Genomic DNA, 25,200 nt, shown 5'->3' on the forward strand with positions numbered 1-25,200 from the left:
TTGACCTTCCGACAGTGCGGCACTCCCTCAGTACTGACCCTCCGACATAGCGGCGCTTGCTCGGTTTCTGTCAGGAGGAGTGTCAGTCCTGGATTATGGTGCTCTGGTGTTTGTTTGGGGATCGAAGCCCTGACCTCCTAAAAGAGCTGAGTGAGAGGGGGCGCTGCTTCTGACCAAGTCACAGTTCACATGATATTATCTATAATGGATGATAAAGTCCTGTTGTTTTTTCTCTGCTCTTCCCCATACAGCAACCATTAGTGCAGGTAGCATCTTGGTGTGTCGGCGAGTATGGAGATCTGCTCATTTCAGGACAGTGCGAGGAAGAGGAACCCATCCAGGCAAGTACAGCACCTGGGGTAGGGGGGCTTCCTGCCTCTCACCGTTAGTCATAACTCACAGCAAGTCCTGTTCCTCTATCACCAGGGACAGGCACCAACATGTTTCACCGCTGACATTTGACAAAATTATCGGCTCAGCCTTGGACATGGGGCCATTAATCTGTATTTACCTTAAGTAGCCATGTCCTGCTACTTAATCACAGAATCATAGAATTGTTCCATTGCAGAAGGAGGCCATTCGGCCCATCGTGTCCGTGCCAGCTCTCTGAAAGAGCAATTCCCTCAGTTCCATTCCCCCGCCTTCTCCCCGTAACCCTGCACATTCTTCCTTTTCAGCTAACTGTCTAGTTCCCTTGTGAATGCTTCAGTTGAACCTGCCTCCACCACATTCTCAGGCAGCGCATTCCAGACCTTAACCACTCGTTATGAAAAAGTTTATCCTCATGTCACTTTTGCTTCTCTTACCAAATACTTTAAATCTGTGCCCTCTTGTTCTCAATCCCTTTACGAGTGGGAACAGTTTCTCTCTATCTACTCTGTCCAGACCCCTCATGATTTTGAATACCTCTATCAAATCACCTCTCAGTTTTCTCTTCTCCAAGGAAAACAGTCCTAACTTCTCCAATCTATCTTCATAACTGAAATTCCTCATCCCTGGAACCATTCTCCTGAATCTTTTCTGTAATCTCTCCTGTGACCTCACGTCTTTCCTCAAGTGCGGTGCCCGGAATTGGACACTGAGGCTGAACTAGTGTCTTATACAAGTTCAACATAACTTCCTTGCTCTTGTACTCTGTGCCCCTATTAATAAAGTTCAGGATACTGTATACTTTATTAACTGCACTCTCAACCTGTCCTGCCACCTTCAATGACTTATGCACATATACACCCAGGTCCCTCTGCTCCTGTACCCCCGTTAGAATTGTACCCATTATTCTATATTGTCACTCTATGTTCTTCCTACCAAAATGAATCACTTCACATTTCTCTGCATTGAACTTCATCTGCCACCTGCCCATTCCACCAACTTGTCTGTCCTTTTGAAGTTCTACACTATCCTCCTCACAGTTCACAATGCTTCCAAGTTTCATATCACCTGCAAACTTTGAAATTGTGCCCTGTACATCAGGTCTAAGTTGTTAATATATATCATAAAAGCAAGGGTCCCAACACTGATCCCTGGGGAACTCCACTACAAACCTTCCTCCAGCCCAAAAAGCACTACTTTGTTTCCTGTCACTCAGCCAATTCTGTATCCATATTACGACCATCCCTTTTATTCCATGAAGTCTAAGTTTACTCACAAGTCTGTTGTGTGACAGTGTATCAAACGCCTTTTGAAAGTCAATGTACACCACATCAACAGCATTGCCCTCATCAACCCTCTCGGTTACCTCCTCAAAAAACTCCAACAAGTTAGTTAAACATGAATTTCTCTTAAGAAATCCATGCTGGCTTTCTTTAATTGACTCACATTTGTCCATGTGACTATTGATGTCGGCCCTAATTATTTTTTCTGTTAGTTTTCCCACCACTGAAGTTAAACTGACTTGCCTGTAGTTGTTGGGCTTATCTTTACACCCGTCTTTGAACAAGGGTGTAACATTTGCAATCCTCCATTCCTCTGGCACCACCCCCGAGTCTTAAGGAATATTGAAAAATTGTGACCAGTGCCTCTGTGATTTCCACCCTCTCTTCCCTCAGTATCTTTGGATGCATCTCATCTGGTCCTGGTGCTTTAACCACTTTCAGCACAGACAGACTATCTAATACTTCTTTATCAATTTTAAACCCCTCTAGTGTCTGACTTACCTCCTCTTTCAACGTTGCCTGGGTTGCATCTTCTTCCTTGGTAAAGACAGATGCAAAGTCTTCATTTAATACCTCAGCTATTCGCCCTGCCTCCATGTGTAAATCCCCTTTCTGGTCCCTAATCAGCCCCACTCCTCCTTTTACTATTTATATGTCTATAGAAAACTTTGGGATTTCCTTTTATGCTAGCTGCCAGTCTCTTCTCATGCTCTCTCCTTGCTTCTCTTATTTGCTTTTTCACTTCCCCTCTGGACCTTCTATATTCAGCCTGGTTCTCAATAGTATTTTCTACCTGTCATCTGTCATAAGCACACTTTTTCTTCTTTATCTTACTCTCTACCTCTTTTGTCATCCAGGGAGCTCTGGATTTGTTGGCTCCACTTTTCCCCTTCGAGGGGACATACCTTGACTGTGCCCGAACTATCTCTTCTTTGAAGGTAGCCCATTGTTCAGCTACGGGTTTTCCTGCCAGCTTTTGACTCCAATGTTTTCGTCCCAGTTCCATTCTTACCCTATTGAAGTTGGCTTATCCCCAGTTAATTATTCTTACTCTGGATTGCTCTTTGTCCTTTCCCATAGTCAGCCTAAACATTATGATAGAATGATCACTGTCCCCGAAATGCTTTCCTACTGATAGTTGATCCACTTGGTCCACCTCATTCCCAAGAACAAAATCTAACAGTGACTCCTTTCTCATTGGACTAGAAACCAACTGCTGTACAAAATTTTCCTGAACACACACTAGGAACTCTTGCCCCTCACTGCCCTACTATCCCAGTCTGGATAATTAAATTCCCCATTATAACAACCCTGTAATTTTTGAAATTGTCCGTAATATCCTTGCAAATTTGTTCTTCCACGTCCTTCCCACTAGCTGGTGGGAGACAACACCGAGCAATGTTGCTTAGATCTAACCAAATTGATACTGTCCTTGACCCCGCTACAACCCTCCCTATCTCAGTAACCTCCTCCAGTCCCTACAACCCTCCCTATCACTGAAACATCCTCCAGCCACTACAACCCTCCCTATCTCTGAAACCTCCTCCAGTCCCTACAACCCTCCCTATCACTGAAACATCCTCCAGCCACTACAACCCTCCCTATCTCTGAAACCTCCTCCAGTCCCTACAACCCTCCCTATCTCTGAAACATCCTCCAGCCCCTACAACCCTCCCTATCTCTGTAACCTCCTCCAGTCCCTACAACCCTCCCTATCTCTGAAACATCCTCCAGCCCCTGCAACCCTCCCTATCTCTGAAACATCCTCCAGCCACTACAACCCTCCCTATCTCTGCAACCTCCTCCAGCCCCTACAACCCTCCCTATCTCTGTAACCTCCTCTAGCCACTACAACCCTCCCTATCTCTGAAACATCCTCCAGCCACTACAACCCTCCCTATCTCTGTAACCTCCTCCAGCCACTACAACCCTCCCTATCTCTGTAACCTCCTCCAGCCACTACAGCCCTCCCTATCACTGAAACATCCTCCAGCCACTACACCCCTCCCTATCTCTGTAACCTCCTCCAGCCCCTACAACCCTCCCTATCTCTGTAACCTCCTCCAGCCACTACAGCCCTCCCTATCACTGAAACATCCTCCAGCCACTACAACCCTCCCTGTCACTGAAACATCCTCCAGCCACTACAACCCTCCCTATCTCTGTAACCTCCTCCAGCCACTACAACCCTCCCTATCTCTGAAACATCCTCCAGTCCCTACAACCCTCCCTATCACTGAAACATCCTCCAGCCACTACAACCCTCCCTATCTCTGAAACCTCCTCCAGCCCCTACAACCCTCCCTATCTCTGTAACCTCCTCCAGCCACTACAACCCTCCCTATCACTGAAACATCCTCCAGCCACTACAACCCTCCCTATCTCTGAAACCTCCTCCAGCCCCTACAACCCTCCCTATCTCTGTAACCTCCTCCAGCCACTACAGCCCTCCCTATCACTGAAACATCCTCCAGCCACTACACCCCTCCCTATCTCTGTAACCTCCTCCAGCCCCTACAACCCTCCCTATCTCTGTAAACTCCTCCAGCCACTACAGCCCTCCCTATCACTGAAACATCCTCCAGCCACTACAACCCTCCCTATCACTGAAACATCCTCCAGCCACTACAACCCTCCCTATCTCTGTAACCTCCTCCAGCCACTACAACCCTCCCTATCTCTGAAACATCCTCCAGTCCCTACAACCCTCCCTATCTCTGTAACCTCCTCCAGCCACTACAACCCTCCCTATCTCTGTAACCTCCTCCAGCCACTACAGCCCTCCCTATCACTGAAACATCCTCCAGCCACTACACCCCTCCCTATCTCTGTAACCTCCTCCAGCCCCTACAACCCTCCCTATCTCTGTAACCTCCTCCAGCCACTACAGCCCTCCCTATCACTGAAACATCCTCCAGCCACTACAACCCTCCCTATCACTGAAACATCCTCCAGCCACTACAACCCTCCCTATCTCTGTAACCTCCTCCAGCCACTACAACCCTCCCTATCTCTGAAACATCCTCCAGTCCCTACAACCCTCCCTATCTCTGTAACCTCCTCCAGCCACTACAACCCTCCCTATCACTGAAACATCCTCCAGCCACTACAACCCTCCCTATCTCTGAAACCTCCTCCAGCCCCTACAACCCTCCCTATCTCTGTAACCTCCTCCAGCCACTACAGCCCTCCCTATCACTGAAACATCCTCCAGCCACTACACCCCTCCCTATCTCTGTAACCTCCTCCAGCCCCTACAACCCTCCCTATCTCTGTAACCTCCTCCAGCCACTACAGCCCTCCCTATCACTGAAACATCCTCCAGCCACTACAACCCTCCCTATCACTGAAACATCCTCCAGCCACTACAACCCTCCCTATCTCTGTAATCTCCTCCAGCCACTACAACCCTCCCTATCTCTGAAACATCCTCCAGTCCCTACAACCCTCCCTATCTCTGTAACCTCCTCCAGCCACTACAACCCTCCCTATCACTGAAACATCCTCCAGCCACTACAACCCTCCCTATCTCTGAAACCTCCTCGAGCCCCTACAACCCTCCCTATCTCTGAAACCTCCTCCAGCCACTACAACCCTCCCTATCTCTGTAACCTCCTCCAGCCCCTACAACCCTCCCTATCTCTGTAACCTCCTCCAGCCCCGACAACCCTCCCTATCTCTGTAACCTCCTCCAGCCCCGACAACCCTCCCTATCTCTGAAACCTCCTCCAGCCACTACAACCCTCCCTATCTCTGTAACCTCCTCCAGCCCCGAAAACCCTCCCTATCTCTGTAACCTCCTCCAGCCCCTACAACCCTCCCTATCTCTGTAACCTCCTCCAGCCACTACAACCCTCCCTATCTCTGTAACCTCCTCCAGCCACTACAACCCTCCCTATCTCTGTAACCTCCTCCAGCCACTACAACCCTCCCTATCTCTGTAACATCCTCCAGCCCCTACAACCCTCCCTATCTCTGTAACCTCCTCCAGCCCCTACAACCCTCCCTATCTCTGTAACCTCCTCCAGCCCCTACAACCCTCCCTATCTCTGTAACCGCCTCCAGCCACTAGAACCCTCCCTATCTCTGTAACCTCCTCCAGCCACTACAACCCTCCCTATCTCTGTAACCTCCTCCAGCCCCGACAACCCTCCCTATCTCTGTAACCTCCTCCAGCCACTACAACCCTCCCTATCTCTGAAACATCCTCCAGCCACTACAACCCTCCCGATCTCTGTAACCTCCTCCAGCCCCGACAACCCTCCCTATCTCTGAAACATCCTCCAGCCACTACAACCCTCCCTATCTCTGAAACATCCTCCAGCCACTACAACCCTCCCTATCTCTGTAACCTCCTCCAGCCCCTACAACCCTCCCTATCTCTGTAACCTCCTCCAGCCCCTACAACCCTCCCTATCTCTGTAACCTCCTCCAGCCACTTCAACCCTCCCTATCTCTGTAACCTCCTCCAGCCCCGACAACCCTCCCTATCTCTGAAACCTCCTCCAGCCACTACAACCCTCCCTATCTCTGAAAACTCCTCAAGCCCCTCCGACCCTCCCTATCTCTGTAACCTCCTCCAGCCACTACAACCCTCCCTATCACTGAAACATCCTCCAGCCACTACAACCCTCCCTATCACTGAAACATCCTCCAGCCACGACAACCCTCCCTATCACTGAAACATCCTCCAGCCACTACAACCCTCCCTATCTCTGAAACCTCCTCCAGCCCCTACAACCCTCCCTATCTCTGAAACCTCCTCCAGCTCCTACAACCCTCCCTATCTCTCTAACCTCCTCCAGCCCCTACAACCCTACCTATCTCTGTAACCTCCTCCAGCCACTACAACCCTCCCTATCTCTGAAACCTCCTCCAGTCCCTACAACCCTCCCTATCTCTGAAACATCCTCCAGCCCCTACAACCCTCCCTATCTCTGTAACCTCCTCCAGTCCCTACAACCCTCCCTATCTCTGAAACATCCTCCAGCCCCTGCAACCCTCCCTATCTCTGAAACATCCTCCAGCCACTACAACCCTCCCTATCTCTGCAACCTCCTCCAGCCCCTACAACCCTCCCTATCTCTGTAACCTCCTCTAGCCACTACAACCCTCCCTATCTCTGAAACATCCTCCAGCCACTACAACCCTCCCTATCTCTGTAACCTCCTCCAGCCACTACAACCCTCCCTATCTCTGTAACCTCCTCCAGCCACTACAGCCCTCCCTATCACTGAAACATCCTCCAGCCACTACACCCCTCCCTATCTCTGTAACCTCCTCCAGCCCCTACAACCCTCCCTATCTCTGTAACCTCCTCCAGCCACTACAGCCCTCCCTATCACTGAAACATCCTCCAGCCACTACAACCCTCCCTGTCACTGAAACATCCTCCAGCCACTACAACCCTCCCTATCTCTGTAACCTCCTCCAGCCACTACAACCCTCCCTATCTCTGAAACATCCTCCAGTCCCTACAACCCTCCCTATCACTGAAACATCCTCCAGCCACTACAACCCTCCCTATCTCTGAAACCTCCTCCAGCCCCTACAACCCTCCCTATCTCTGTAACCTCCTCCAGCCACTACAACCCTCCCTATCACTGAAACATCCTCCAGCCACTACAACCCTCCCTATCTCTGAAACCTCCTCCAGCCCCTACAACCCTCCCTATCTCTGTAACCTCCTCCAGCCACTACAGCCCTCCCTATCACTGAAACATCCTCCAGCCACTACACCCCTCCCTATCTCTGTAACCTCCTCCAGCCCCTACAACCCTCCCTATCTCTGTAAACTCCTCCAGCCACTACAGCCCTCCCTATCACTGAAACATCCTCCAGCCACTACAACCCTCCCTATCACTGAAACATCCTCCAGCCACTACAACCCTCCCTATCTCTGTAACCTCCTCCAGCCACTACAACCCTCCCTATCTCTGAAACATCCTCCAGTCCCTACAACCCTCCCTATCTCTGTAACCTCCTCCAGCCACTACAACCCTCCCTATCTCTGTAACCTCCTCCAGCCACTACAGCCCTCCCTATCACTGAAACATCCTCCAGCCACTACACCCCTCCCTATCTCTGTAACCTCCTCCAGCCCCTACAACCCTCCCTATCTCTGTAACCTCCTCCAGCCACTACAGCCCTCCCTATCACTGAAACATCCTCCAGCCACTACAACCCTCCCTATCACTGAAACATCCTCCAGCCACTACAACCCTCCCTATCTCTGTAACCTCCTCCAGCCACTACAACCCTCCCTATCTCTGAAACATCCTCCAGTCCCTACAACCCTCCCTATCTCTGTAACCTCCTCCAGCCACTACAACCCTCCCTATCACTGAAACATCCTCCAGCCACTACAACCCTCCCTATCTCTGAAACCTCCTCCAGCCCCTACAACCCTCCCTATCTCTGTAACCTCCTCCAGCCACTACAGCCCTCCCTATCACTGAAACATCCTCCAGCCACTACACCCCTCCCTATCTCTGTAACCTCCTCCAGCCCCTACAACCCTCCCTATCTCTGTAACCTCCTCCAGCCACTACAGCCCTCCCTATCACTGAAACATCCTCCAGCCACTACAACCCTCCCTATCACTGAAACATCCTCCAGCCACTACAACCCTCCCTATCTCTGTAATCTCCTCCAGCCACTACAACCCTCCCTATCTCTGAAACATCCTCCAGTCCCTACAACCCTCCCTATCTCTGTAACCTCCTCCAGCCACTACAACCCTCCCTATCACTGAAACATCCTCCAGCCACTACAACCCTCCCTATCTCTGAAACCTCCTCGAGCCCCTACAACCCTCCCTATCTCTGAAACCTCCTCCAGCCACTACAACCCTCCCTATCTCTGTAACCTCCTCCAGCCCCTACAACCCTCCCTATCTCTGTAACCTCCTCCAGCCCCGACAACCCTCCCTATCTCTGTAACCTCCTCCAGCCCCGACAACCCTCCCTATCTCTGAAACCTCCTCCAGCCACTACCACCCTCCCTATCTCTGTAACCTCCTCCAGCCCCGAAAACCCTCCCTATCTCTGTAACCTCCTCCAGCCCCTACAACCCTCCCTATCTCTGTAACCTCCTCCAGCCACTACAACCCTCCCTATCTCTGTAACCTCCTCCAGCCACTACAACCCTCCCTATCTCTGTAACCTCCTCCTGCCACTACAACCCTCCCTATCTCTGTAACATCCTCCAGCCCCTACAACCCTCCCTATCTCTGTAACCTCCTCCAGCCCCTACAACCCTCCCTATCTCTGTAACCTCCTCCAGCCCCTACAACCCTCCCTATCTCTGTAACCGCCTCCAGCCACTAGAACCCTCCCTATCTCTGTAACCTCCTCCAGCCACTACAACCCTCCCTATCTCTGTAACCTCCTCCAGCCCCGACAACCCTCCCTATCTCTGTAACCTCCTCCAGCCACTACAACCCTCCCTATCTCTGAAACATCCTCCAGCCACTACAACCCTCCCGATCTCTGTAACCTCCTCCAGCCCCGACAACCCTCCCTATCTCTGAAACATCCTCCAGCCACTACAACCCTCCCTATCTCTGAAACATCCTCCAGCCACTACAACCCTCCCTATCTCTGTAACCTCCTCCAGCCCCTACAACCCTCCCTATCTCTGTAACCTCCTCCAGCCCCTACAACCCTCCCTATCTCTGTAACCTCCTCCAGCCACTTCAACCCTCCCTATCTCTGTAACCTCCTCCAGCCCCGACAACCCTCCCTATCTCTGAAACCTCCTCCAGCCACTACAACCCTCCCTATCTCTGAAAACTCCTCAAGCCCCTCCGACCCTCCCTATCTCTGTAACCTCCTCCAGCCACTACAACCCTCCCTATCACTGAAACATCCTCCAGCCACTACAACCCTCCCTATCACTGAAACATCCTCCAGCCACGACAACCCTCCCTATCACTGAAACATCCTCCAGCCACTACAACCCTCCCTATCTCTGAAACCTCCTCCAGCCCCTACAACCCTCCCTATCTCTGAAACCTCCTCCAGCTCCTACAACCCTCCCTATCTCTCTAACCTCCTCCAGCCCCTACAACCCTACCTATCTCTGTAACCTCCTCCAGCCACTACAACCCTCCCGATCTCTGTAACCTCCTCCAGCCCCGACAACCCTCCCTATCTCTGAAACCTCCTCCAGCCCCCACAACATTCCCTATCTCTGTAACCTCCTCCAGCCCCGACAACCCTCCCTATCTCTGAAACCTCTTCCAGCCACTACAACCCTCCCTATCTCTGTAACCTCCTCCAGCCCCTACAACCCTCCCTATCTCTGTAACCTCCTCCAGCCCCTACAACCCTCCCTATCTCTGTAACCTCCTCCAGCCACTACAACCCTCCCTATCTCTCTAACCTCCTCCAGCCCCTACGACCCTCCCTATCTCTGTAACCTCCTCCAGCCCCTACAACCGTCCCTATCTCTGAAACCTCCTCCCGCCCCTACAACCGTCCCTATCTCTGTAACCTCCTCCAGCCCCGACAACCCTCCCTATCTCTGAAACCTCCTCCAGCCACTACAACCCTCCCTATCTCTGAAACCTCCTCAAGCCCCTCCGACCCTCCCTATCTCTGTAACCTCCTCCAGCCACTACAACCCTCCCTATCTCTGTAACCTCCTCCAGCCACTACAACCCTCCCTATCTCTGTAACCTCCTCCAGCCACTACAACGCTCCCTATCTCTGTAACTTCCTCCAGCCACTATAACCCTCCCTATCTCTGTAACCTCCTCCAGCCCCTACAACCCTCCCTATCTCTGAAACCTCCTCAAGCCCCTCCAACCCTCTCTATCTCTGTAACCTCCTCCAGTCCCCTACAACCCTCCCTATCTCTGCAACCTCCTCCAGCCCCTACACCCCTCCCTATCTCTGTAACCTACCCCAGTCCCTACAACGCTCCCTATCTTTGTAACCTCCTCCAGCGCCTACAACCCTCCCTATCTTTGTAACCTCCTCCAGCCCCCACAACCCTCCCTATCTATGTAACCTCCTCCAAACCCTACAACCCTCCCTATCTTTGTAACCTCCTCCAGACCCTACAACCCTCCCTATCTTTGTAACCTCCTCCAGCCCCTGCCACCCTCCCTATCTCTGTAACCTCCTCCAGCCACTACAACCCTCCCTATCTCTGTAACCTCCTCCAGCCACTACAACCCTCCCTATCTCTGTAACCTCCTCCAGCCACTACAACCCTCCCTATCTTTGTAACCTCCTCCAGCCACTACAACCCTCCCTATCTCTGTAACCTCCTCCAGCCACGACAACCCTCCCTATCTCTGTCACATCCTCCAGCCCCTACAACCCTCCCTATCTCTGTAACCTCCTCCAGCCCCTACAACCCTCCCTATCTCTGTAACCTCCTCCAGCCCCTACAACCCTCCCTATCTCTGTAACCTCCTCCAGCCACTAGAACCCTCCCTATCTCTGTAACCTCCTCCAGCCACTACAACCCTCCCTATCTCTGTAACCTCCTCCAGCCCCTACAACCCTCCCTATCTCTGTAACCTCCTCCAGCCACTACAACCCTCCCTATCTCTGAAACATCCTCCAGCCACTACAACCCTCCCGATCTCTGTAACCTCCTCCAGCCCCTACAACCCTCCCTATCTCTGAAACATCCTCCAGCCACTACAACCCTCCCTATCTCTGAAACATCCTCCAGCCACTACAACCCTCCCTATCTTTGTAACCTCCTCCAGACCCTACAACCTTCCCTATCTTTGTAACCTCCTCCAGCCCCTACAACCCTCCCTATCTCTGTAACCTACCCCAGTCCCAACAACCCTCCCTATCTTTATAACCTCCTCCATGCCCTACAACCCTCCCTATCTCTGAAACATCCTCCAGCCCCTACAACCCTCCCTATCTCTGTAACCTCCTCCAGCCCCTACAACCCTCCCTATCACTGAAACATCCTCCAGCCACGACAACCCTCCCTATCACTGAAACATCCTCCAGCCACTACAACCCTCCCTATCTCTGAAACCTCCTCCAGCCCCTACAACCCTCCCTATCTCTGTAACATCCTCCAGCCACTACAACCCTCCCTATCTCTGTAACCTCCTCCAGCCCCGACAACCCTCCCTATCTCTGAAACCTCCTCCATCCCCTACAACCCTCCCTATCTCTGTAACCTCCTCCAGCCCCGACAACCCTCCCTATCTCTGAAACCTCCTCCAGCCACTACAACCCTCCCTATCTCTGTAACCTCCTCCAGCCCCTACAACCCTCCCTATCTCTGTAACCTCCTCCAGCCCCTACAACCCTCCCTATCTCTGTAACCTCCTCCAGCCACTACAACCCTCCCTATCTCTGGAACCTCCTCCAGCCACTACAACCTTCCCTATCTCTGTAACCTCCTCCAGCCCCTACAACCCTCCCTATCTCTGTAACCTCCTCCAGCCCCTACAACCCTCCCTATCTCTGAAACCTCCTCCAGCCCCTACAACCGTCCCTATCTCTGTAACCTCCTCCAGCTCCGACAACCCTCCCTATCTCTGAAACCTCCTCCAGCCACTACAACCCTCCCTATCTCTGAAACCTCCTCAAGCCCCTCCAACCCTCCCTATCTCTGTAACCTCCTCCAGCCACTACAACCCTCCCTATCTCTGTAACCTCCTCCAGCCACTACAACCCTCCCTATCTCTGTAACCTCCTCCAGCCACTATAACCCTCCCTATCTCTGTAACCTCCTCCAGCCCCTACAACCCACCCTATCTCTGAAACCTCCTCAAGCCCCTCCAACCCTCTCTATCTCTGTAACCTCCTCCAGTCCCCTACAACCCTCCCTATCTCTGCAACCTCCTCCAGCCCCTACACCCCTCCCTATCTCTGTAACCTACCCCAGTCCCTACAACGTTCCCTATCTTTGTAACCTCCTACAGCCCCTACAACCCTCCCTATCTATGTAACCTCCTCCAAACCCTACAACCCTCCCTATCTTTGTAACCTCCTCCAGACCCTACAACCCTCTCTATCTATGTAATCTCCTCCAGCCCCTACAACCCTCCCTATCTCTGTAACATCCTCCAGCCCCTACAACCCTCCCTATCTCTGTAACCTCCTACAGCCCCTACAACCCTCCCTATCTATGTAACCTCCTCCAGCCCCTACAACCCTCCCTATCTCTGTAACCTCCTCCAGCCCCGACAACCCTCCCTATCTCTGCAACCTCCTCCAGCCCCTGCATCCCTCCCTATCTATGTAACCTCCTCCAGCCCCTGCAACCCTCCCTATCTCTGTAACCTCTTCCAGCCCCTCCAACTCTCCCTATCTTTGTAACCTCCTCCAGCCGCTACAAACCTCCCTATCATTGTAACCTCCTCCAGCCCCTACAACCCTCCCTATCTCTGTAACCTCCTCCAGCCCCTACAACCCTCCTTATCTCTATAACCTCCTCCAGCCCCTACAACCCTCCCTATCTATGTAACCTCCTCCAGCCCCTACAACTCTCCCTATCTCTGTAACCTACCCCAGTCCCTACAACCCTCCCTATCTATGTAACCTCCTCCAGCGTCGACAACCCTCCCTATCTTTATAACCTCCTCCAGGCCCTACGACCCTCTCTATCTCTGTAATCTCCTCCAGCCCCTACAACCCACCCTATCTATGTAACCTCCTCCAGCCCCTACAACCCTCCCTATCTATGTAACCTCCTCCAGCCCCTACAACCCTCCCTATCTCTGTAACCTCCTCCAGCCCCTGCAACCCTCCCTATCTATGTAACCTCCTCCAGCCCCTACAACCCTCCCTATCTTTGTAACCTCCTCCAGACACTACAACCCTCCCTATCTCTGTAACCTACCCCAGTCCCGACAACCCTCCCTATCTATGTAACCTCCTCCAGTGCCGACAACCCTCCCTATCTTTATAACCTCCTCCAGGCACTACAACCCTCTCTATCTCTGCAATCTCCTCCAGCCCCTACAACCCACCCTATCTATGTAACCTCCTCCAGCCCCTACAACCCTCCCTATCGATGTAACCTCCTCCAGCCCCTGCAACCCTCCCTATCTTTGTAACCTCCCCCAGTCTCTACAACCCTCCCTATCTCTGTAAACTCCTCCAGCCCCTACAACCCTCCCTATCTATGTAACCTCCTCAAGCCCCTCCAACCCTCTCTATCTCTGTAACCTCCTCCAGTCCCCTACAACCCTCCCTATCTCTGCAACCTCCTCCAGCCCCTACACCCCTCCCTATCTCTGTAACCTACCCCAGTCCCTACAACGCTCCCTATCTTTGTAACCTCCTCCAGCGCCTACAACCCTCCCTATCTTTGTAACCTCCTCCAGCCCCCACAACCCTCCCTATCTATGTAACCTCCTCCAAACCCTACAACCCTCCCTATCTTTGTAACCTCCTCCAGACCCTACAACCCTCCCTATCTTTGTAACCTCCTCCAGCCCCTGCCACCCTCCCTATCTCTGTAACCTCCTCCAGCCACTACAACCCTCCCTATCTCTGTAACCTCCTCCAGCCACTACAACCCTCCCTATCTCTGTAACCTCCTCCAGCCACTACAACCCTCCCTATCTTTGTAACCTCCTCCAGCCACTACAACCCTCCCTATCTCTGTAACCTCCTCCAGCCACGACAACCCTCCCTATCTCTGTCACATCCTCCAGCCCCTACAACCCTCCCTATCTCTGTAACCTCCTCCAGCCCCTACAACCCTCCCTATCTCTGTAACCTCCTCCAGCCCCTACAACCCTCCCTATCTCTGTAACCTCCTCCAGCCACTAGAACCCTCCCTATCTCTGTAACCTCCTCCAGCCACTACAACCCTCCCTATCTCTGTAACCTCCTCCAGCCCCTACAACCCTCCCTATCTCTGTAACCTCCTCCAGCCACTACAACCCTCCCTATCTCTGAAACATCCTCCAGCCACTACAACCCTCCCGATCTCTGTAACCTCCTCCAGCCCCTACAACCCTCCCTATCTCTGAAACATCCTCCAGCCACTACAACCCTCCCTATCTCTGAAACATCCTCCAGCCACTACAACCCTCCCTATCTTTGTAACCTCCTCCAGACCCTACAACCTTCCCTATCTTTGTAACCTCCTCCAGCCCCTACAACCCTCCCTATCTCTGTAACCTACCCCAGTCCCAACAACCCTCCCTATCTTTATAACCTCCTCCATGCCCTACAACCCTCCCTATCTCTGAAACATCCTCCAGCCCCTACAACCCTCCCTATCTCTGTAACCTCCTCCAGCCCCTACAACCCTCCCTATCACTGAAACATCCTCCAGCCACGACAACCCTCCCTATCACTGAAACATCCTCCAGCCACTACAACCCTCCCTATCTCTGAAACCTCCTCCAGCCCCTACAACCCTCCCTATCTCTGTAACATCCTCCAGCCACTACAACCCTCCCTATCTCTGTAACCTCCTCCAGCCCCGACAACCCTCCCTATCTCTGAAACCTCCTCCATCCCCTACAACCCTCCCTATCTCTGTAACCTCCTCCAGCCCCGACAACCCTCCCTATCTCTGAAACCTCCTCCAGCCACTACAACCCTCCCTATCTCTGTAACCTCCTCCAGCCCCTACAACCCTCCCTATCTCTGTAACCTCCTCCAGCCCCTACAACCCTCCCTATCTCTGTAACCTCCTCCAGCCACTACAACCCTCCCTATCTCTGGAACCTCCTCCAGCCACTACAACCTTCCCTATCTCTGTAACCTCCTCCAGCCCCTACAACCCTCCCTATCTCTGTAACCTCCTCCAGCCCCTACAACCCTCCCTATCTCTGAAACCTCCTCCAGCCCCTACAACCGTCCCTATCTCTGTAACCTCCTCCAGCTCCGACAACCCTCCCTATCTCTGAAACCTCCTCCAGCCACTACAACCCTCCCTATCTCTGAAACCTCCTCAAGCCCCTCCAACCCTCCCTATCTCTGTAACCTCCTCCAGCCACTACAACCCTCCCTATCTCTGTAACCTCCTCCAGCCACTACAACCCTCCCTATCTCTGTAACCTCCTCCAGCCACTATAACCCTCCCTATCTCTGTAACCTCCTCCAGCCCCTACAACCCACCCTATCTCTGAAACCTCCTCAAGCCCCTCCAACCCTCTCTATCTCTGTAACCTCCTCCAGTCCCCTACAACCCTCCCTATCTCTGCAACCTCCTCCAGCCCCTACACCCCTCCCTATCTCTGTAACCTACCCCAGTCCCTACAACGTTCCCTATCTTTGTAACCTCCTACAGCCCCTACAACCCTCCCTATCTATGTAACCTCCTCCAAACCCTACAACCCTCCCTATCTTTGTAACCTCCTCCAGACCCTACAACCCTCTCTATCTATGTAATCTCCTCCAGCCCCTACAACCCTCCCTATCTCTGTAACATCCTCCAGCCCCTACAACCCTCCCTATCTCTGTAACCTCCTACAGCCCCTACAACCCTCCCTATCTATGTAACCTCCTCCAGCCCCTACAACCCTCCCTATCTCTGTAACCTCCTCCAGCCCCGACAACCCTCCCTATCTCTGCAACCTCCTCCAGCCCCTGCATCCCTCCCTATCTATGTAACCTCCTCCAGCCCCTGCAACCCTCCCTATCTCTGTAACCTCTTCCAGCCCCTCCAACTCTCCCTATCTTTGTAACCTCCTCCAGCCGCTACAAACCTCCCTATCATTGTAACCTCCTCCAGCCCCTACAACCCTCCCTATCTCTGTAACCTCCTCCAGCCCCTACAACCCTCCTTATCTCTATAACCTCCTCCAGCCCCTACAACCCTCCCTATCTATGTAACCTCCTCCAGCCCCTACAACTCTCCCTATCTCTGTAACCTACCCCAGTCCCTACAACCCTCCCTATCTATGTAACCTCCTCCAGCGTCGACAACCCTCCCTATCTTTATAACCTCCTCCAGGCCCTACGACCCTCTCTATCTCTGTAATCTCCTCCAGCCCCTACAACCCACCCTATCTATGTAACCTCCTCCAGCCCCTACAACCCTCCCTATCTATGTAACCTCCTCCAGCCCCTACAACCCTCCCTATCTCTGTAACCTCCTCCAGCCCCTGCAACCCTCCCTATCTATGTAACCTCCTCCAGCCCCTACAACCCTCCCTATCTTTGTAACCTCCTCCAGACACTACAACCCTCCCTATCTCTGTAACCTACCCCAGTCCCGACAACCCTCCCTATCTATGTAACCTCCTCCAGTGCCGACAACCCTCCCTATCTTTATAACCTCCTCCAGGCACTACAACCCTCTCTATCTCTGCAATCTCCTCCAGCCCCTACAACCCACCCTATCTATGTAACCTCCTCCAGCCCCTACAACCCTCCCTATCGATGTAACCTCCTCCAGCCCCTGCAACCCTCCCTATCTTTGTAACCTCCCCCAGTCTCTACAACCCTCCCTATCTCTGTAAACTCCTCCAGCCCCTACAACCCTCCCTATCTATGTAACCTCCTCCAGCCCCTACAACCCTCCCTATCTCTGTAACCTCCTCCAGCCACAACAACCCTCCCTATCTCTGTAACCTCCTCCAGCCGCTACAACCCTCCCTATCTCTGTAACCTCCTCCAGCCACTACAACGCTCCCTATCTCTGTAACCTCCTCCAGCCACTACAACCCTCCTTATCTCTGAAACATCCTCCAGCCACTACAACCCTCCCTATCTCTGTAACCTCCTCCAGCCCCTACAACCCTCCCTATCTCTGTAACCTCCTCCAGCCCCGACAACCCTCCCTATGTCTGCAACCTCCTCCAGCCCCTGCATGCCTCCCTATCTATGTAACCTCCTCCAGCCCCTACAACCCTCCCTATCTCTGTAACCTCCTCCAGCCCCGACAACCCTCCCTATCGATGTAACCTCCTCCAGCCCCTGCAACCCTCCCTATCTCTGTAACCTCCTCCAGCCCCGACAACCCTCCCTATCTGTGTAACCTCCTCCAGCCCCTGCAACCCTCTCTATCTCTGTAACCTCCTCCAGCCCCTACAACCCTCCCTATCTCTGTAACCTCCTCCAGCCCCTGCAACCCTCCCTATCTCTGTAACCTCCTCCAGCCCCGACAACCCTCCCTATCTCTGCAACCTCCTCCAGCCCCTGCATGCCTCCCTATCTATGTAACCTCCTCCAGCCCCTGCAACCCTCCCTATCTCTGTAACCTCCTCCAGCCCCGACAACCCTCCCTATCTGTGTAACCTCCTCCAGCCCCTGCAACCCTCTCTATCTCTGTAACCTCCTCCAGCCCCTACAACCCTCCCTATCTCTGTAACCTCCTCCAGCCCCTGCAACCCCGTCTCTCTCTGTAAACTCCTCCAGCCCCTACAACCCTCCCTATCTTTGTAACCTCCTCCAGGCCCTACAACCCTCCCTATCTTTGTAACCTCCTCCTGCCCCTACAACCTTCCCGATCCTTGTAACCTCCTCCAGCCCCTACAACCCTCCCTATCCTTGAAACCTCCTCCAGCCCCTACAACCCCCTCTATCTCTGTAACCTCCTCCAGCCCCTACACCCCTCCCTATCTCTGTAACCTCCTCCAGCCCCAACAACCCTCCCTATCTATGTAACCTCGTCCAGCCCCTGCAACCCTCCCTATCTCTGTAACCTCCTCCAGCCCCTACAACCCTCCCTATCTATGTAACCTCCTCCAGCCCCTGCAACCCTCCCTATCTCTGTAACCTACCCCAGTCCCTACAACCCTCCCTATCTATGTAACCTCCTCCAGCGCCGACAACCCTCCCTATCTTTATAACCTCCTCCAGGCCCTACAATCCTCTCTATCTCTGTAATCTCCTCCAGCCCCTACAACCCACCCTATCTATGTAACCTCCTCCAGCCCCGACACCCCTCCCTATCTCTGTAACCTCCTCCAGCCCCGACAACCCTCCCTATCTATGTAACCTCGTCCAACCCCTGCAACCCTCCCTATCTCTGTAATCTCCTCCAGCCCCTACAACCCACCCGATCTATGTAACCTCCTCCAGCCCCGACAACCCTCCCTATCTATGTAACCTCCTCCAGCCCCTACAACCCTCCCTATCTTTGTAACCTCGCCCAGTCCCTACAACCCTCCCTATCTCTGTAACCTCCTCCAGCCCCTACAACCCTCCCGATCTCTGCAACCTCCTCCACCCCCTGCATCCCTCCCAATCTATGTAACCTCCTCCAGCCCCTGCAACCCTACCTATCTCTGTAACCTCTTCCAGCCCCTCCAACCCTCCCTATCTTTGTAACCTCCTCCAGCCGCTACAACCCTCCGTATCATTGTAACCTCCTCCAGGCCCTACAACCCTCTCTATCTCTGTAATCTCCTCCAGCCCCTACAACCCACCCTATCTATGTAACCTCCTCCAGCCCCTACAACCTTCCCTATCTATGTAACATCCTCCAGCCCCTACAACCCTCCCTATCTTTGTAACCTACCCCATTCCCTACAACCCTCCCTATCTCTGTAACCTCCTACAGCCCCTACAACCCTCCCTATCTATGTAACCTCCTCCAGCCCCTACAACCCTCCCTATCTCTGTAACCTCCTCCAGCCCCTACAACCCTCCCTATCTCTGCAACCTCCTCCAGCCCCTGCAACCCTCCCTATCTCTGTAACCTCTTCCAGCCCCTCCAACCCTCCCTATCTTTGTAACCTCCTCCAGCTGCTACAACCCTCCCTATCATTGTAACCTCCTCCAGCCCCTACAACCCTCCCTATTTATGTAACCTCCTCCAGCCCCTTCAACCCTCCCTATCTCTGTAACCTCCTCCAGCCCCTACAACCCTCCTTATCTCTATAACCTCCTCCAGCCCCTACAACCCTCCCTACCTCTGTCACCTCCTCCACCCCTACTACCCTCCCTATCTCTGTAACCTCCTCCAGCCCCCACAACCCTCCCTATCTATGTAACCTCCTGCAGCCCCTGCAACTCTCCCTATCTTTATAACCTCCTCCAGGCCCGACAACCCTCTCTATCTCTGTGATCTCCTCCAGCCCCTACCACCCACCCTATCTATGTAACCTCCTCCAGCCCCTACAACCCTCCCTATCTCTGTAACCTCCTCCAGCCCCTACAACCCTCCCTATCTATGCAACCTCCTCCAGCCCCTGCAACCCTCCCTATCTATGTAACCTCCTCCAGCCCCTTCAACCCTCTCTATCTCTGTAATCTCCTCCAGCCCCTACAACCCACCCTATCTATGTAACATCCTCCAGCCCCTACAACCCTCCCTATCTTTGTAACCTACCCCATTCCCTACAACCCTCCCTATCTCTGTAACCTCCTACAGCCCCTACAACCCTCCCTATCTATGTAACCTCCTCCAGCCCCTACAACCCTCCCTATCTCTGTAACCTCCTCCAGCCCCTACAACCCTCCCTATCTCTGCAACCTCCTCCAGCCCCTGCAACCCTCCCTATCTCTGTAACCTCTTCCAGCCCCTCCAACCCTCCCTATCTTTGTAACCTCCTCCAGCTGCTACAACCCTCCCTATCACTGTAACCTCCTCCAGCCCCTTCAACCCTCCCTATCTCTGTAACCTCCTCCAGCCCCTACAACCCTCCTTATCTCTATAACCTCCTCCAGCCCCTACAACCCTCCCTATCTCTGTCACCTCCTCCACCCCTACTACCCTCCCTATCTCTGTAACCTCCTCCAGCCCCCACAACCCTCCCTATCTATGTAACCTCCTGCAGCCCCTGCAACTCTCCCTATCTCTGTAACTTACCCCAGCCCATACAACCCTCCCTATCTATGTTACCTCCTCCAGCGCCGACAACCCTCCCTATCTTTATAACCTCCTCCAGGCCCGACAACCCTCTCTATCTCTGTGATCTCCTCCAGCCCCTACCACCCACCCTATCTATGTAACCTCCTCCAGCCCCTACAACCCTCCCTATCTCTGTAACCTTCTCCAGCCCCTACAACCCTCCCTATCTATGCAACCTCCTCCAGCCCCTGCAACCCTCCCTATCTCTGTAACCTCCTCCAGCCACTACAACCCTCCCTATCTCTGTAACCTCCTCCAGCCGCTACAACCCTCCCTATCTCTGTAACCTCCTCCAGCCACTACAACCCTCCCTATCTCTGTAACCTCCTCCAGCCACTACAACCCTCCCTATCTCTGGAACCTCCTCCAGCCACTATAACCCTCCCTATCTCTGTAACCTCCTCCAGCCCCTACAACCCTCCCTATCTCTGAAACCTCCTCAAGCCCCTCCAACCCTCTCTATCTCTGTAACCTCCTCCAGCCCCTACAACCCTCTCGATCTGAATAACTTCCTCCAGCCCCTACAACCCTCCCTATCTCTGCAACCTCCTCCAGCCCCTACACCCCTCCCTAACTCTGTAACCTCCTCCAGCCCCTACAACCCTCCCTATCTCTGTAACCTACCCCAGTCCCTACAACCCTCCCTATCTATGTAACCTCCTCCAGCGTCGACAACCCTCCCTATCTTTATAACCTCCTCCAGGCCCTACGACCCTCTCTATCTCTGTAATCTCCTCCAGCCCCTACAACCCACCCTATCTATGTAACCTCCTCCAGCCCCTACAACCCTCCCTATCTATGTAACCTCCTCCAGCCCCTACAACCCTCCCTATCTCTGTAACCTCCTCCAGCCCCTGCAACCCTCCCTATCTATGTAACCTCCTCCAGCCCCTACAACCCTCCCTATCTTTGTAACCTCCTCCAGACACTACAACCCTCCCTATCTCTGTAACCTACCCCAGTCCCGACAACCCTCCCTATCTATGTAACCTCCTCCAGTGCCGACAACCCTCCCTATCTTTATAACCTCCTCCAGGCACTACAACCCTCTCTATCTCTGCAATCTCCTCCAGCCCCTACAACCCACCCTATCTATGTAACCTCCTCCAGCCCCTACAACCCTCCCTATCGATGTAACCTCCTCCAGCCCCTGCAACCCTCCCTATCTTTGTAACCTCCCCCAGTCTCTACAACCCTCCCTATCTCTGTAAACTCCTCCAGCCCCTACAACCCTCCCTATCTATGTAACCTCCTCCAGCCCCTACAACCCTCCCTATCTCTGTAACCTCCTCCAGCCACAACAACCCTCCCTATCTCTGTAACCTCCTCCAGCCGCTACAACCCTCCCTATCTCTGTAACCTCCTCCAGCCACTACAACGCTCCCTATCTCTGTAACCTCCTCCAGCCACTACAACCCTCCTTATCTCTGAAACATCCTCCAGCCACTACAACCCTCCCTATCTCTGTAACCTCCTCCAGCCCCTACAACCCTCCCTATCTCTGTAACCTCCTCCAGCCCCGACAACCCTCCCTATCTCTGCAACCTCCTCCAGCCCCTGCATGCCTCCCTATCTATGTAACCTCCTCCAGCCCCTACAACCCTCCCTAACTCTGTAACCTCCTCCAGCCCCGACAACCCTCCCTATCGATGTAACCTCCTCCAGCCCCTGCAACCCTCCCTATCTCTGTAACCTCCTCCAGCCCCGACAACCCTCCCTATCTGTGTAACCTCCTCCAGCCCCTGCAACCCTCTCTATCTCTGTAACCTCCTCCAGCCCCTACAACCCTCCCTATCTCTGTAACCTCCTCCAGCCCCTGCAACCCTCCCTATCTCTGTAACCTCCTCCAGCCCCGACAACCCTCCCTATCTCTGCAACCTCCTCCAGCCCCTGCATGCCTCCCTATCTATGTAACCTCCTCCAGCCCCTGCAACCCTCCCTATCTCTGTAACCTCCTCCAGCCCCGACAACCCTCCCTATCTGTGTAACCTCCTCCAGCCCCTGCAACCCTCTCTATCTCTGTAACCTCCTCCAGCCCCTACAACCCTCCCTATCTCTGTAACCTCCTCCAGCCCCTGCGACCCCGTCTCTCTCTGTAAACTCCTCCAGCCCCTACAACCCTCCCTATCTTTGTAACCTCCTCCAGGCCCTACAACCCTCCCTATCTTTGTAACCTCCTCCTGCCCCTACAACCTTCCCGATCCTTGTAACCTCCTCCAGCCCCTACAACCCTCCCTATCCTTGAAACCTCCTCCAGCCCCTACAACCCCCTCTATCTCTGTAACCTCCTCCAGCCCCTACACCCCTCCCTATCTCTGTAACCTCCTCCAGCCCCAACAACCCTCCCTATCTATGTAACCTCGTCCAGCCCCTGCAACCCTCCCTATCTCTGTAACCTCCTCCAGCCCCTACAACCCTCCCTATCTATGTAACCTCCTCCAGCCCCTGCAACCCTCCCTATCTCTGTAACCTACCCCAGTCCCTACAACCCTCCCTATCTATGTAACCTCCTCCAGCGCCGACAACCCTCCCTATCTTTATAACCTCCTCCAGGCCCTACAATCCTCTCTATCTCTGTAATCTCCTCCAGCCCCTACAACCCACCCTATCTATGTAACCTCCTCCAGCCCCGACACCCCTCCCTATCTCTGTAACCTCCTCCAGCCCCGACAACCCTCCCTATCTATGTAACCTCGTCCAACCCCTGCAACCCTCCCTATCTCTGTAATCTCCTCCAGCCCCTACAACCCACCCGATCTATGTAACCTCCTCCAGCCCCGACAACCCTCCCTATCTATGTAACCTCCTCCAGCCCCTACAACCCTCCCTATCTTTGTAACCTCGCCCAGTCCCTACAACCCTCCCTATCTCTGTAACCTCCTCCAGCCCCTACAACCCTCCCTATCTCTGCAACCTCCTCCACCCCCTGCATCCCTCCCAATCTATGTAACCTCCTCCAGCCCCTGCAACCCTACCTATCTCTGTAACCTCTTCCAGCCCCTCCAACCCTCCCTATCTTTGTAACCTCCTCCAGCCGCTACAACCCTCCGTATCATTGTAACCTCCTCCAGGCCCTACAACCCTCTCTATCTCTGTAATCTCCTCCAGCCCCTACAACCCACCCTATCTATGTAACCTCCTCCAGCCCCTACAACCTTCCCTATCTATGTAACATCCTCCAGCCCCTACAACCCTCCCTATCTTTGTAACCTACCCCATTCCCTACAACCCTCCCTATCTCTGTAACCTCCTACAGCCCCTACAACCCTCCCTATCTATGTAACCTCCTCCAGCCCCTACAACCCTCCCTATCTCTGTAACCTCCTCCAGCCCCTACAACCCTCCCTATCTCTGCAACCTCCTCCAGCCCCTGCAACCCTCCCTATCTCTGTAACCTCTTCCAGCCCCTCCAACCCTCCCTATCTTTGTAACCTCCTCCAGCTGCTACAACCCTCCCGATCATTGTAACCTCCTCCAGCCCCTACAACCCTCCCTATTTATGTAACCTCCTCCAGCCCCTTCAACCCTCCCTATCTCTGTAACCTCCTCCAGCCCCTACAACCCTCCTTATCTCTATAACCTCCTCCAGCCCCTACAACCCTCCCTACCTCTGTCACCTCCTCCACCCCTACTACCCTCCCTATCTCTGTAACCTCCTCCAGCCCCCACAACCCTCCCTATCTATGTAACCTCCTGCAGCCCCTGCAACTCTCCCTATCTCTGTAACTTACCCCAGCCCATACAACCCTCCCTATCTATGTTACCTCCTCCAGCGCCGACAACCCTCCCTATCTTTATAACCTCCTCCAGGCCCGACAACCCTCTCTATCTCTGTGATCTCCTCCAGCCCCTACCACCCACCCTATCTATGTAACCTCCTCCAGCCCCTACAACCCTCCCTATCTCTGTAACCTCCTCCAGCCCCTACAACCCTCCCTATCTATGCAACCTCCTCCAGCCCCTGCAACCCTCCCTATCTATGTAACCTCCTCCAGCCCCTTCAACCCTCTCTATCTCTGTAATCTCCTCCAGCCCCTACAACCCACCCTATCTATGTAACATCCTCCAGCCCCTACAACCCTCCCTATCTTTGTAACCTACCCCATTCCCTACAACCCTCCCTATCTCTGTAACCTCCTACAGCCCCTACAACCCTCCCTATCTATGTAACCTCCTCCAGCCCCTACAACCCTCCCTATCTCTGTAACCTCCTCCAGCCCCTACAACCCTCCCTATCTCTGCAACCTCCTCCAGCCCCTGCAACCCTCCCTATCTCTGTAACCTCTTCCAGCCCCTCCAACCCTCCCTATCTTTGTAACCTCCTCCAGCTGCTACAACCCTCCCTATCATTGTAACCTCCTCCAGCCCCTTCAACCCTCCCTATCTCTGTAACCTCCTCCAGCCCCTACAACCCTCCTTATCTCTATAACCTCCTCCAGCCCCTACAACCCTCCCTATCTCTGTCACCTCCTCCACCCCTACTACCCTCCCTATCTCTGTAACCTCCTCCAGCCCCCACAACCCTCCCTATCTATGTAACCTCCTGCAGCCCCTGCAACTCTCCCTATCTCTGTAACTTACCCCAGCCCATACAACCCTCCCTATCTATGTTACCTCCTCCAGCGCCGACAACCCTCCCTATCTTTATAACCTCCTCCAGGCCCGACAACCCTCTCTATCTCAGTGATCTCCTCCAGCCCCTACCACCCACCCTATCTATGTAACCTCCTCCAGCCCCTACAACCCTCCCTATCTCTGTAACCTTCTCCAGCCCCTACAACCCTCCCTATCT

The 25,200-nt window shown here is 53.6% G+C and overlaps 1 protein-coding gene across 1 annotated transcript in view; it reads left to right on the top strand.

The window, feature by feature from the left end:
- Positions 1-251: 251 nt before the first annotated feature.
- LOC137367047 (AP-1 complex subunit gamma-1-like) overlaps positions 252-25,200 on the top strand; it is a gene marked incomplete at its 5' end in the record, with an annotated part of 214,514 nt that continues 189,565 nt past the window's right edge. Inside the window, one exon of the mRNA XM_068028532.1 lies at positions 252-341. Coding sequence (XP_067884633.1) covers positions 252-341 — 90 coding nt within the window. The remainder of the gene's footprint in view (positions 342-25,200) is intronic.

The sequence above is a fragment of the Heterodontus francisci genome, unplaced genomic scaffold, assembly GCF_036365525.1.
Source record: "Heterodontus francisci isolate sHetFra1 unplaced genomic scaffold, sHetFra1.hap1 HAP1_SCAFFOLD_812, whole genome shotgun sequence".
NCBI classification, from domain to species: Eukaryota; Metazoa; Chordata; class Chondrichthyes; order Heterodontiformes; family Heterodontidae; genus Heterodontus; species Heterodontus francisci.